The sequence below is a fragment of the Gekko japonicus genome, unplaced genomic scaffold (assembly GCF_001447785.1).
Source record: "Gekko japonicus isolate JY-2015 unplaced genomic scaffold, Gekko_japonicus_V1.1 scaffold2158, whole genome shotgun sequence".
NCBI classification, from domain to species: Eukaryota; Metazoa; Chordata; class Lepidosauria; order Squamata; family Gekkonidae; genus Gekko; species Gekko japonicus.
The window spans coordinates 293,225-307,652 of record NW_015177083.1 but is presented as its reverse complement, the minus strand read 5'-3'; the positions used below and the strand labels follow the sequence as shown (position 1 = coordinate 307,652).

The window sequence follows — 14,428 nt, the reverse complement described above, 5'->3', positions numbered from 1 at the left end:
CTTTCCATTTTAAAATGTTGAGAAGATCAGCTTCATGAATGTCCTATTGTCTCATCTAGTTCACTTAGCATTAAGCAACAGTTCCCTATGAAACCCACCCCCCGCTTAAATCTTTCCATACCGTATGAGTCATAGCCTCTGTAGGAAACCTGTCCATACACCTTAACAGGAAAAGGGAGCCATAGACAAATATGTTGCATGGACTAACCAGTATGTTGTGGAAACAGGAACCAATGCATTTGTGGGATATATTTTGCCTGAAACAAGACTTTGAAAGAACAAAATGTCTGAGTCATATCTCATCAACCCAATTTCCTTGGAAGAAGACGAATACAAGGAATAAGTTCACAGCACATTTATGGCCACAGTAATAATGAGTCTCACAGATAAATTTACAATGCATGGAACACCATATGCCAACTTGGCCATTTGAGTCTGTAACGACTTTGCCGATTTTCATGGCAACAACCTCCCTCAATATGTTCAATAAATTATGTGAACTAATTATCTCTTTTGAGCCACAAGCTTTGCCAGAAAATGTTTGCAAAGAACTTGGGGGCTTTTCATGCAAATGGAACAGACTGGAGTTCGTGAGTCCTGCTGGAAACGTGAAAGAAGCCAGATAACAGAACAACCTTTGAGCATGGTGGTGAAAAAGATCTCCACCATGGCCACTTGCAGTGCTTTCTGTTATATAAAGTCACCCAGAGCTTGGCCGTCCCAAACCAATATGGCTGTTTGGGACAGATTCTTGCACAATGCATATATAAATGGAATATTTATTCAGAAGCATATAAATAAATAATAGGCACTGTAATTCACTTTGCTGATTCAAACTGGCTGACATTGATGGACACTGAATAATTCTTAAAATGTTCAAAGATAATTCACATGAAAGCAGTAAGCCATCTTATTGTAACTGTAAGATTTAGCTGAACATGTTGCCAAACACAATGGGCAATAGCCAAAGGTGTAGTTCTCCTGCTTTCCTCTCCATACTACAGCTACTCCATTACTACAGAGTCAGCATGGTTATAGTGGTTAACTCTAATCTGGAGAACCAGGTTTGATTTCCCACTCCTCCACATGAAGCCAGCTGGGTGACTTTGGGTCAGTCACAGTTCTCTCAGAACTCTCTCAGCCCTACCTACCAACTCCTCCTCCTCCTCCTCCTCCTCCTCCTCCTGACCTCTGGAGGAATCAGTCCCAAGACTGCAGGAGCCTGCACAGGTTGGGAGTGGGGGGCTGGAGTGAGGAGGACAAGGCGTTGAAATTTCCCTGTTCAGCGCACACAGCTCAACTGGAGGGGGGATTCCAATCCCTTGTGTGTCCCCCCCCCCACAGCTGTTTCTCTGCAAATTCTGTGATTCTGGGAGTGATAGTTCCAGGGGTTGGAAGAAGGTACAGCAAAGGAAACTGTGGGAAACATGAGAAAACTCTCTGTGCCTTTTATAAATGGATGGTACGATACTGCCAATGTTGCATTTTCTTATTTGTATATTATTATTAAACATTGTATAATATCCAGCCCTGATAAAGGGCCAGGGAGAAAGGTGGTCATCCGGGCTACTTCACCTTCACACATAGTTCCATAGAAAGGGGGAGGAAACAATCTTTATTGATCCTTAGAATTAGAATTGCCATTTTTGTACTGGACCTTCTATTCTGGATTCTATAGCAGATGACAATAAGCCCATGAAGACGTTTGTGCCATAAAGACAAGTGGTCAGTTTTCCTAATCAAGAAAAAATCACCAATTAATAGCAAGAGGTATTCCTGCCCTGCCTTTCATTCTGTGATCACGAGAAAAAAGTTAAGTAGTATTAAGAAGCCCCAAAGATTTTGTTAGCCTTCAAAGCAAAAAAGATGGTCAAATGTGTTTTCAAATGTTAGAACTGCACAGGAAGAAACATCTGCCCCTCCATGGCCTATTCCAAATTGGACCCCAAGTAGCTTCTATCAGCAGTCTAAAATGCTGGTAACATCCAGTCATGGATCTCATCATTTGAGCTATATTCTGCCAAATAAAAATAAGTCCAAGTCCGATGATGCAAGCAAAGAAAATATGTATATTTGATCACTCAGCTAAAAAATTCCACCCACAGGCTTCTTCAAGGGAATTGGTAATATAATATAAATAAAATACTCTATATTTTGATAAGGACAGATCTAGCAATTTTACTTAATGGTTTGATATTACAATGTACAAATTGCAATTTGTTTTTAAAGGGATCTTATTTATTTATTCAATTTTAACTAAATAACCATTGTTACTCATGGGCACTCAATGAAATTGCTGAGCAGTTGGGTTAGAATGGATAAAAGGAAATACTTCTTCACCCAAACAGTGATTAACACATGGAACACATGGAATTCACTGCAACAGGAGGTGGTGGCAGCTACAAGCATGGACGGCTTCAAGAGGGAATTGGATAAACACATGGAGTAGAGATCCATCAGTGGCTATTAGCCACAAGGTATAGATAGGAACTCTCGGTCTAGGGCAAGTGATGCTCTGTATTCTTGGTTCTTGGGGGAGGGGGAAACAGTGGGAGGACTTCTAGTGTCTGGCCCCACTGCTGGACCTCTTGATGCTGGTATTTTTGGCCACTGTGTAACAGTGCTGGATTGTATGGGCCATTGGCCTGATCCGACATTGGCTTCTTTTATGTTCTCTTATGTTCTTATATAATTATGAGAACTCAGTACTACATTTATATTATTTTACAGATTCACCTGAAGAAAGGTTGTTGATGAAGCATGTAGGGAATTTTTTAGATGAGTAATAAAATATGTTTTTTCCTTTTGTTATGTCCGCTGACCGCCACCAGGGGCCAGCGAATACCCCAGAGCTTGACTCTGTAAGAACAATGGGGACTAGGCTCCTAGTCTCTCCACTTGGGAACCAATAGGACCATGGCGGGAGATTTAAACCCAGCAACGGGACCTAGGGGTGTGTCCCCAGGTGTGTATATAGTTGGCCAGCCAGCCGTTAGTCTTTGTCTTTGTTGTGTACCAGTAAACCATGCTGATCACTACATCAGTCTCAGTGGTTTCTACATGCGTCTAACCCACTACACTTCAATGGCGACGAGGATGGGATCCCGCTGAACAAGCCAGCCGGGCTGTCAGACTCTGCAAGGGAAGACAACGCACCACTACCTAAGCTCTTTGAGCGATGAGCAAGGAGGGTGAGCAAGCCGCTTCCCAGCTGCAGCAGCAACCGATCGGCACAATGGCTGTTGCTCTGGGGTCAGGGCTTGTACCGCCATTTGATACAGCCCGTCCACAGCAATGGGGAGCCTGGATCACTGGCCTGAAGTCAGTCCTGGTATTCTACCAGGTGACGGAGGAGGCCTCCTACTCGGGTCATGTGGACCCGCCATTGTAGAACTGGCCCAGTACCTCCTCTTCCCTAGGAAGCTCGATGACTGCACCTTTGACAAAATTGTCACGGCCGTCCAGAACCACTACACGCCGAAGCCTTCGGAGATGATGTGCCACGTGGTGTTCCACCAACGGAGTCAGCAAAACCACGAAACTGCCGTGGAGTTCCTTGTGGAGCTCCGCCACTTGGCCTCCGAGTGCAAATTCAGGGCACATTTGGACCTGGCCCTTAGAGACTGTTTCGTCACAGGACTACGGGAGAAGAAACTGCGGCGACGCATAATGGAGGGTGAGATGGTCACCATAGCATCGGCCACCGCGTGGGAGAGGTCCCACCCTGCAGCCTCCACCACGCACCAGGCTGCCATCACCATCCTGGCAGACCTCGATGGCGCAGAGGTCCACCGCACACAAGCACCACACTGCACTCCAGCCGTGAACGCTAGCTCCGCCTGCAAGCATCCCAGCACAGCAGCTCCAGTGTGTGCCAGTTGTGGTTACCGGCATGATAGGAAAACATGTAGGTTCTGAGACGCTGTTTGTCGGAACTGTGGGCGCACTTGGCCATATCGCCCAGGCCTGTTGCTCCAAAGCTACCAGCCAGACCCAGCCACCGTGTCACAGAGCAGAAGCCCACTTCAAGGACAATGCAGCAGCTGAGGACCTCTACCACCTCACACATACAGCGGAAAAGGTACCGCAACTCCCTGGCAAATTGCCCACCCCTAAAATTCTAGCCACTGTAACAATTGAGGGGTCCCCATGCCTTATGGAGATAGACTCTGACTCCATGGCCGCAATCATTTCTGAGGCCATGCTTAAACGCTTATGCCCAAAGGGGGGACCCCGCTTACACCCATCCCCGGTGATGCTCATGGACTTTCAGTGAAACCAGGTGCTGATTAAGGGGGTCAGGACTTTTCGAGTACAATACAGGAAATTCAAGAGCCGTCTGAACTTGATCGTGGTAGAGGGCGACCTGGTCAGCTTGCTGGGTCGTGCCTGTTTTGAGCCCCTGGGGATTTCAGTCGAGGGAGTCCAGTTTTGTACAACCCAGGATATCAAAGGGATATGCCGGGAGTTTCCCACCATTTTCAATGACTCTCTGGGCCATTATACGGGGCCACCGGTGTCCCTGCGTCTAGACCCCAAGGTGGCCCCTATCCGAATGCGTGCCAGGACGGTTCTGTTGGCGGTCAAGCCTAAAATTGACGCAGAACTGGATCACCTAGTAGCCCAAGGCAGTCTGGAACCAGTCTCCCACGCGGCGTAGGAAACGCCCACAGTAGTGGTAGAAAAGCCGAATGGGGCAGTCCGCATCTGCGCGGACTACAAATGTATGCTGAATAAGGCGCTACAGGACCACGCATACTCGGTACCTGTGGTTAGCCACGTACTGGCCACCTTGGGGGAAGGCAAAGATATTTGAGAAACTTGATCTTGCCCAGGCTTACCAGCAGTTGCCGGTTGATGAGGCAACTGCAGAGGCGCAAACTATTGTGACCCACCGGGAGGCATTCCATGTCAAGAGACTGCAATTCGGGGTGAGTGTGGCACCAGGGTTATTCCAACAACTGATGGACTCTCTTCTCAAAGGAATACCCAGCGTCACCCCATTTTTTGATGATGTGATGATTACCGCTGCCACACTGGCCAACTTTGCAGACCGCCTCCGCACTGTTCTCCGCCGTTTCCAGGACGCCGGACTCAAAGTTAAACTAGAGAAGTGTCGGCTGGGGGTGCCATCAGTGGACTTTCTGGGGTTCACGGTGGATGCAGAGGGCCTACACCCGACCCGAGACAAGGTTAAGGCAATCATGGAAGCCCTGCCACTGAAATCTAAAACAGAACTACAAGCGTTTTTAGGGATTCTCAATTTCTACCACGCCTTTCTTCCACACAAGGTGGCAGTAGCGGAGCCCCTCCATCGCTTGCTAGACAAGCAGGCCCCTTGGGTGTGGGGGCCCCACCAAGCTGCTGCGTTCCAGAATGTTAAAGAACTGTTGATCTCCAACTCGGTTCTGGCCCACTTCGATGAGACGCTACCGGTAGTTTTGGCATGCAACGCCTCACCCTACGGCGTCGGTGCCGTGCTGGCGCGTCGTCTCCCAGATGGGTGAGAGGTTCCAGTCGCGTATTACTCGTGCACCCTATGTGTGGCTGAGTGGAACTATGCCCAGATAGATCAGGAGGGACTAGCCATAGTGGCTGGGGTTGAGAAGTTCCATGACTTCGTCTACGGCCGGCCGTTCACCATTGCCACAGACCACCACCTGTTCCTCGGCCTTTTTGAGCCCAATCGCAGGACGCCGCAAGTCCTCTCTCCGCGGGTCTTGTGGTGGTCCATTTTCCTTGCGGGCTATGATTATCAGCTACAACACCGCCCGGGGAAAGCTATGGGCCATGCCGACGCCCCTAGCCTTTCCCCCCTGCCAGACGTGGTTGAGGATCCAGCCCCTGTGCACCTGGTCCTCCAGCTGGAGGGCCTACCAGATGCCCCGCTGCAGGCCGCGGACATTGCCCACCGCTCGGCTCGGGACCCCATCATATCCCGGGGGCTGGGCTGGGTGGTGAGGGGGTGGCCTGCGAAGATAGAGGCCCCAAAGTTCATGGCGTTTATGGCCTGCTGGGAGGAGTTGTCAGCGCACAAAGGCTGCCTGCTGTGGGGAGACAGAGTCGTGGTCCCCAGCGCCCTCCGACAAAAGGTTCTCCAGGCCCTTCATGAAGCGCACCTGGGCATCATTAGGATGAAAGGCCTCGCCTGGAGCTACGTCTGGTGGCCACGCATCGACGCAGAGGTAGAGGTTTGGGTGAAACGTTGCCCGACCTGCCAAGCCATCCGACACAGCCCACCGGGTGTGCCGTCCCAGTCATGGGAATCCACACAAACCCCGTGGTACCGGCTCCACATAGACTTCGCCGGACCATTCCATGGACTGGTATTCCTTGTGACTGTGGTTTCCTCCTCAAAGTGGCTGGAGATAAGCTCCGTCTCTGCAACATCCACAAAGGCCACCATCCACGCCCTCCATAAGATCTTCACCACCCATGGGCTGCCAGACACCATCGTCTCGGACAATGGGACGGCGTTTATGTCAGAGGAATTCCAGCAGTTTCTCAGCAACAACCTGATCAAACACATCAGGTTGGCGCCATTCCACCCCGCTACTATCGGCCAAGCGGAACGCATGGTCCAGACGGCAAAGGAAGTGTTAAGCTGCCTGATGGAAGGAGACTGGGAATTTTGCATCGCCCACTTCCTCCTAATGCAAGGAACAACGCCAAACCCCATAAGCGGTCGCTGCCCAGCGGAACTCCTCATGGGTCAGAGACCAACAATCCTCCTGGACCGCCTACACCCTGACCGGGCTCCTAAGCCACGGAACTTCTCAGAACAGCGGGAAGCACCTCATGGGTTCTTCCCAGAGGACCCGGTCTTCGCCTGAAACTTCGGAAGGGACCCAGAATGGATTGCCAGCCGCATCATTCGTCCCACTGGCACCGTTGTGTACGATGTGTCAACAGAATGTGGGCAGGTCCTGCGGAGTCACATGAACCAACTCAGTCGGCGCATGCTCCCAGAACACCCAAGCATGGAGGTTCCTGAACAACAGGAAAACCCAGAGGTGAGCCCCCCAGATGCCCCAGTGCAGGACCTCCCCACTGAAGAGCATCAGAACTTTTCCCCAGTCACCCGGCGGCTGCCAAGGAGGGCCCGACAACCGACGCTTCTGAGCCAGAGGTGTCTGCACCCCTAGTGCATCCCAGCACAGCAGACGGGGCCCCGGAGGTCCCAGTACCGCCCCCCTGATGGTCCACTAGAGAATGGCGGTCCCCATCATACTTAAAGGACTATGTGACCTAGGGTGGGTCCGAACTATGGGGGGAGGGATGTTATGTCTGCTGACCGCCACCAGGGGCCAGCGAATACCCCAGAGCTTGACTCTGTAAGAACAATGGGGACTAGGCTCCTAGTCTCTCCACTTGGGAACCATGGCAGGAGATTTAAATCCACCAACGGGACCTAGGGGTGTGTCCCCAGGTGTGTATATAGTTGGCCAGCCGGCTCGTTAGTCTTTGTCTTTGTTGTGTACTAGTAAACCATGCTGATCACTACATCAGTCTCAGTGGTTTCTACATGCATCTAACCCACTACACTTCACCTTTACTTAGAGAATTACTTGTCCTTGTTTTTATCTCTTGCTGACTGGTGCAGGCCCTTTATTTTCTCCCCGTATTCTGACAAACCAAAACATCAGGCATATTTACCAGTTTTACTTAGATGTTTCTTTTCAGAAAGCCAGATGTTGACTGCAGAACAAAATTAGTTCCAGGGAAGAAAGATGTTTGTAATCCAAAGCTACTCAACTAGAAAATCCACATAGGGTGATTAAGGAGTAAATATGAAATAGTACCAGTGTGTGTTAGATTTTGATTTGTATGATGTTTGTTTATAAACCACAATGAGCCTGTATATCTAGAAAGTGATCTTAGACAACCCCAAAGAGAGGCAATGGCATACAACACAAAAAAATGCATTTCATTTGTTGACAACTGATAACTGGAAAGAAAACTAAGGCTCCCCTGTGTCATTTCTACAGCCCTATTTGATGCTGCTAACATCCCTCTTGTGCTTTGATTGTCATGATTCCAGGAAATGATGGATATAGTAAAGGCAATTTATGACATGATGGGCAAATACACCTACCCAGTGCTGAAAGAAGATGCTCCAAGGCAGCATGTAGAAGTATTCTTCCAGGTAATTTCACGTTCCCCAGTGGACTTTTCTCCTTGCTGTTTAAGCTTTTGGAGACTATATTTTCATTTTGTATATTGTTTGGGTAGTAAATTCTGTCTAAATCTGCAAAACTGCACAATTTTAAGCACTGTCAGTTTTGTATAGCACTGCATTTTACAGAGTTTTATGTGTTATGAATTTATTTTTGTATTTTACAGAAAATGGATAAAAACAAAGATGGGGTTGTAACTCTGGATGAGTTTATTGAGTCATGTCAAGAGGTAAGGATTGACTTCTTTGTGCAGTAAAGTGAAGAGATTGTCTCATATTTGCTTTGATTTCAGTTCATCCAAATGCAGTCGCACAGCACTTAGAGCTGAAGTTTGTGAAGATGGAGGTGTAGACGTGTACGTAGAGAAGAGCATAATGTTTAAGGACTGTGTGCATTGACTGAAAATTAACTACACTGAAAGCCCAGAATATGCCCTGGAAAAGTCCAAACAGTTTTGCTAAACTGAGAAGATATACAAATCTTCTAAAATTGGGTTTCTCCAAAGACAAAACCTACAGGTGTTAATCCTGGAAAGCAGGTGTTTCTGCTGTTCTGCTTCTAGAAATTTTGGCTATGACCATACTAAAGTTGGGAGAGGTTGAATGAAACAATAATTTGTCTGGGGAGGGAGTACATTGAACCCCTTTTTTAAAATAAAGTAGTACAAAATTTGCTCGATGAACTTCTTACTAGTCCTGCTTGTACAAGTGTGCTGAAAGTACAGGTACAACAATACTGAAAATTCTTTCCCAGGTCATTTGCCCATCCTCCAGAGCAACTCATGATTGCTCAGCAGATCACCCTGCAGTCAGCATGGCTTCATTTGCAATCACTATGGCTTAATTCGGCTGAACAAAGAATGTAGTAGCATCATTTTATTTTGTTCATAATTGGTTTGGAGCTGCGGTGGCTCAAGTGGTTAAGACGCTGAACTTCAGGCTGTGAAAGGTTGGTAGTTCAGCAGTTCAAGACCCGAGTGTGCCGCAAGACGGAGTGAGCTCCCATCTCTAGTTCCAGCTCCTGCCAACCTAGCAGTTCGAAAGCAAGAAATTGCAAGTAGATAAATAGGTACCGCTTCAGTGGGAAGGTAACAGCGTTCCATGCGCCTTGATGTTTAGTCATGCCGGCCACATGACCACGGAAACGTCTTCGGACAGCGCTGGCTCTTTGGCTTTGAAACGGAGATGAGCACCGCAACCCTAGAGTCGGACTGGCTTTCGAGCAAGGGAACCTTTACCTTTACCTTTACTAACAGTGCAATCCTATGGAGGGCTACACGTCTAAGCCTATAGGATGGTGAAAATGTAGCAATTCAAGAAAAACACTATTGTATATCTCTAAAATATTATCCAGATATAGCTATGTTGAAAATCAGCCTCTTATGTAGAAATGAAGGGAAAGTGGCTTTTTTGATCCTTACGCTTGTGGAAGTTTGAAAATATCAGTATGATCTCTCTTCACATACTTCTATACTAATGTGAGCTCTCAAAGTATCAAGATAATACTTTTAAAGGTGGAGATAAAATTAAACACGGAAGATTCCAGATCTATTGAAGTTAATTCAATTTAATGGGATCCTAATGTCTTTTCTCTTAAACATTTCCAAAATTGCTTGTAGTAAATGCCCAGTGTTCTATTTTTCTGCAGCAAAGCAGCACAAAGAAGGTTTGACTTGAACTACAGATCTGCCACTGAAGGGAGTTTTTTAACTGTTCCTCAGACTGCTTCTTCTTCATACAAATTCCCTCATCCTTTGCTGCATCATAGAGCAGAATTGAACCAGCAGGGCTTTATTACAAGCTTTTGCTTGTAACTTTTAGTTAGGCTCAAGGTGGATGATTCATTTGTGGCTGCTACTATTTCTGTACTTACAGCTTTAATTCAGGGCTGCCACTATGAAGGGAGGTCTTCCACCAGCAGCCCTCTTTGTCCTCCACTGCTCTGAGGGGCAGCAAGAGAGAAAAAAATAAAAGGTCTATGAAGACCTACAACACCTCCTAGAACTAACACCAAAAAAAGATGTCCTCATCATCATAGGGGCCTGGAATGCTAAACTAGGAAGTCAAAAGGTAATCAGAATAACAGAAAAGTCTGGCCTTGGAGAACAAAATGAAGCAGGGCAAAGACTAACAGAGTTTTGTCAAGAGAACATGCTGGTCATAGCGAGCACACTCTTCCAACAACCTAAGAGGCGACTCTACACATGAACATCCCCAGATGGACAACACCAAAATCAGATCAACTATATCATTTTTAGTCAAAGATGGAGAAGCTCCATACAGTCAGTAAAAACAAGACTTGGAGCTGACTGGCTCAAATCATGAACTACTCATTGCAAAATTCAGACTTAAAGTTGGGGAAACCCCTAGGCCATTCAGGTTTGATCTAGATCACATCCCTTATGAATATACAGTGGAGGTGAAGAATAGGTTTAAGAGACTAGATTTCATAGATAGAGTGCCTGAACAACTATGGACATTTGTGACATTGTACAGGAGGCAGCAATCAGCACCATCCCAAAGAAAAAGAAATGCAAGAAAGCAAAGTGGCTGTCTGATGAGGCTTTACAAATAGCAGAGGAAAGAAGGAAAGTGAAAGGCAAAGGCGAAAAGGAAAGATTTACCCAACTGAATGCAGATTTCCAGAGAACAGCAAGGAGAGATAAGGAGGCCTTCCTGAATGAACAGTGCAAAGTAATAGAAGAAAACAATAGAATGGGAAGGACTAGAGATCTCTTCAAGAAAATTGGAGAAATCAAGGGAACGTTCCATGCAAAGCTGGCCATGATAAAGGACAAAAACGGTAGGGACCTAACAGAAGCAGAAGAGATTAGGAAAAGATGGCAAGAATACACAGAAGAACTATACAAGAAAGACCTCAATGTCCTTGACAAACACGACGGTATAATCACTGACCTTGAGCCAGACATCCTGGAATGTGAAGTGAAATGGGCCTTAGAAAGCATTGCTAACAACAAAGCTAGTGGAGGTGATGGTATTCCAGCTGAACTATTCAAAGTCTTAGAAGATGATGCTGTTAAAGTGCTGCACTCCATTTGCCAGCAAATTTGGAAAACGCAACAGTGGCCACAGGATTGGAAAAGATCAGTATACATTCCAATCCCAAAGAAGGGCAATGCCAAGGAATGTTCAAACTATCGCACAATTGCACTCATATCACACGCTAGCAAGGTCATGCTCAAGATCCTACAAGCTAGGCTTCAACAGTACATGGATAGAGAACTGCCAGAAGTACAAGCTGGGTTTCGAAGAGGTAGAGGAACTAGAGATCAAATTGCCAACATTCGCTGGATTATGGAGAAAGCAAGAGAGTACCAGAAAAACATCTACTTCTGCTTCATTGACTATGCTAAAGCCTTTGACTGTGTGGATCACAACAAACTATGGCAGGTCCTTAAAGAGATGGGAGTACCAGACCACCTCACATGTCTCTTGAGAAACCTGTATAAGGGCCAAGAAGCGACAGTTAGAACCGGATACGGAACAACTGATTGGTTCAGCATAGGAAAAGGAGAGTACGACAAGGATGTATATTGTCATCTTGCTTATTAATTTATATGCAGCACATACCATGTGAAATGCTGGCCTGCATGAATCACAAGCCGGAATTAAGATTGCTGGGAAAATATCAACAACTTCAGATATGCAGATGATACCACTCTAATGGCAGAAAGTGAAGAGGATCCTAACTGTTCCCTGGAAGGCCAGATACTGAACCTGAAGCTCTATTACTTTGGCCACCAAATGAGAAGGGAGCACTCACTGGAGAAGACCCTAGTGCTGGGAAAGATTGAAGGTCAAAGAAGAAGGGGACAGCAAAGGATTAGATGGTTAGACAGTGTCATAGATACAACGAACATGATATTAAGCAAACTCCGGAGCATGACGGAAGACAGCAGGGCCTGGCGTGATGTGGTCCATGGGGTCGCAAAGAGTCGGACTCGACTGTGCGACTGAACAACAACAAAAAATGAGTACATATAATCAGAACCTTAATTTATTTTACATTCCTTCCCCATGACATATTTAGAATGATATGACAGAAGATAATTTAGTTTGCCTAATGATATACCAGAGAACTTATTAAGGGAATAAAAAACCCAGTACTTAATTGACTCTGATCTTATTGTCATTTTTACATGAATCCCACAATCTGTTTTTCCCCACCCACCAAGACCACAATCTCGGTTACATGGGAGGACAAAACCCACAAATCACAATGCAACATGAATATTCCATAACAAACAACACACACACACTGTTGTATAATCACAATTGAGGATTCAACTCTGAAACACTAGATCTGAATACAACCTTAGTTAAGCTAATCAACTGTTTTATTATTTGTCTGTTGTAAACCACATCTAGGTAGAACATTGGCACTCCTGGATAAGATTATAAAATACTCACAGGTTTTCTAGATCAGTTTCACAAATCACCTTACTTCACACAGTGTAGTGAAGGGGGCCAAATGCATCAAAATAGATGAAGGGGAGAAAAGGCAACACTGAGAAGAAGTGCAGGACATTCAAGTTTGGACACACGAGGTCAGTGAAATGTTGCATGTCACATGTAAATAAATAAAAAAAATAAATTCAAGTTTGGACACACAAGGTCAGTGAAATGTTGCACAAGGTCAGTGAAATGGGAGTGGGATTAGGTGAATGGAGGAAAGGGCAGGAATTCATGCCGGCCAGAACAATAAACATACTTAGAAATCATTGTTCTATATGATATGAAAATAGCAGTGCAGTTAACACTATTCCAAAGCATGTAAAATTATACCCATAATGGGACATGAGAGCAAGAACATGAATAACAAACCCAGTGTATGTAAATGCCTATGTTACTATGTACATTTCATGTGATCCATTAGGCTAAAATGGAGTAGACTAGTCATTTGAATGGAACCTACTAATGAACTCACATTCATAGGCTCTTGCTACTGGTGATTCTATGCAAATTGGGGTGCTACATAGCACTTCTGATTCACTCCCATGTTACAGTTTGCATATTGGGCACTCTGTGAACTGGGCCACAGGTACCTTCAGCTTTATTTGCAGAACTTGCAAAAGTCTATCTCCACTACAACAGGCTTTTTTCGTTGTGTGGCTTGGCAGAACTGTTTCTGTATGCAATATAAATATTCATGGTTTATTTTCTCCTTCTAGGATGACAATATCATGAGATCCTTACAGCTTTTTGAAAATGTCATGTAACAGCAGCTGAAGAACAGCGTAGGAATCTGGGACTTTGTATGTAATGAGACCCTGAAGAAAATGAGTCAAGATTTTTCTCCCTGCCACCTTTCTTGAAGCTTTTTACTACTTGGACATGCTCAGCGTGTAAGGATTTTGTATGCCATCACAAACTGAGCTGTGTCTCTGAATGCAACAAACTCCGTCTCGCCTCCCTCAAGAGACACTGATTAGAATTTATTTCATTTGAAAGCATGCTAAATTAATAAAAAGCTGGCCAGAGAGACCTGCTGCTTAAAGTTTAATCAGTTATTGAAGTTTAAATGATTAAAACAATATTCAGTGTTCTGTTTGCTAATCACAAAACTTTCGGCTGTTTTTGCTATAGCAAGGTGGATTGCACATGGCACCATAGCATCAGTAGCTTGCTTTACCATCCCTTGTGAGCTGGGGGGAAAATCCCATCACAAGACAAAAATGTGATGCTAATATTTTGCTTTGACAGCAAGCAGTAGGTTGGCAAAGCTCTTGCTACTTTGGCCAACTGCTGCCATTATAATTAGGTAAATTGAGGGCTGAATTAATGTAGGATCTGTTCAGATTATCAGTTTATAATGCAACAAGTGCTCGGTGGAAGCTCCCTTGTAGCACAGGAATCAGATTTCCTCCTTCCAGGCAGAACTTCTTGTACAGTGATAGTGCATTTTCCTGGCTCTCAACCCACAAAAAGAAAGTAATGCATTTATTTGCCCTTCTAGCAAAGCTACTGTGGGTTTTTCCACATTCTCATTTTTCTTGCTTGTAAGTTCCTGTTTCTTTGGGGTGAGGGTTGTGTTCCACACATTTTGCTCCCTATAGTGGTACATTCAATATTGCATTGGTTTATGTCTGACATTTAAAAATCTGCATTTTAAATCTGCAGGGAGATATGCTGGACATAACTGATGTACTATCAAATCAACCACTAGATGGAGCAAAATATATGCTTAACAGGAAAAAAAAATCCAAATGAGAATGCAGAAAAGCCCTGTGT

General features: G+C 45.5%; 1 protein-coding gene across 1 annotated transcript in view; it reads left to right on the top strand.

The window, feature by feature from the left end:
* LOC107124758 (Kv channel-interacting protein 1-like) overlaps positions 1 to 13,416 on the top strand; it is a gene marked incomplete at its 5' end in the record, with an annotated part of 19,541 nt that extends 6,125 nt beyond the window's left edge. The window contains 3 exon segments of the mRNA XM_015428267.1: positions 8,042 to 8,146; positions 8,344 to 8,406; positions 13,369 to 13,416. Of these exon segments, the coding sequence (XP_015283753.1) occupies positions 8,042 to 8,146; positions 8,344 to 8,406; positions 13,369 to 13,416 (216 nt within the window).
* Between the last annotated feature and the right edge of the window lie 1,012 nt (positions 13,417 to 14,428).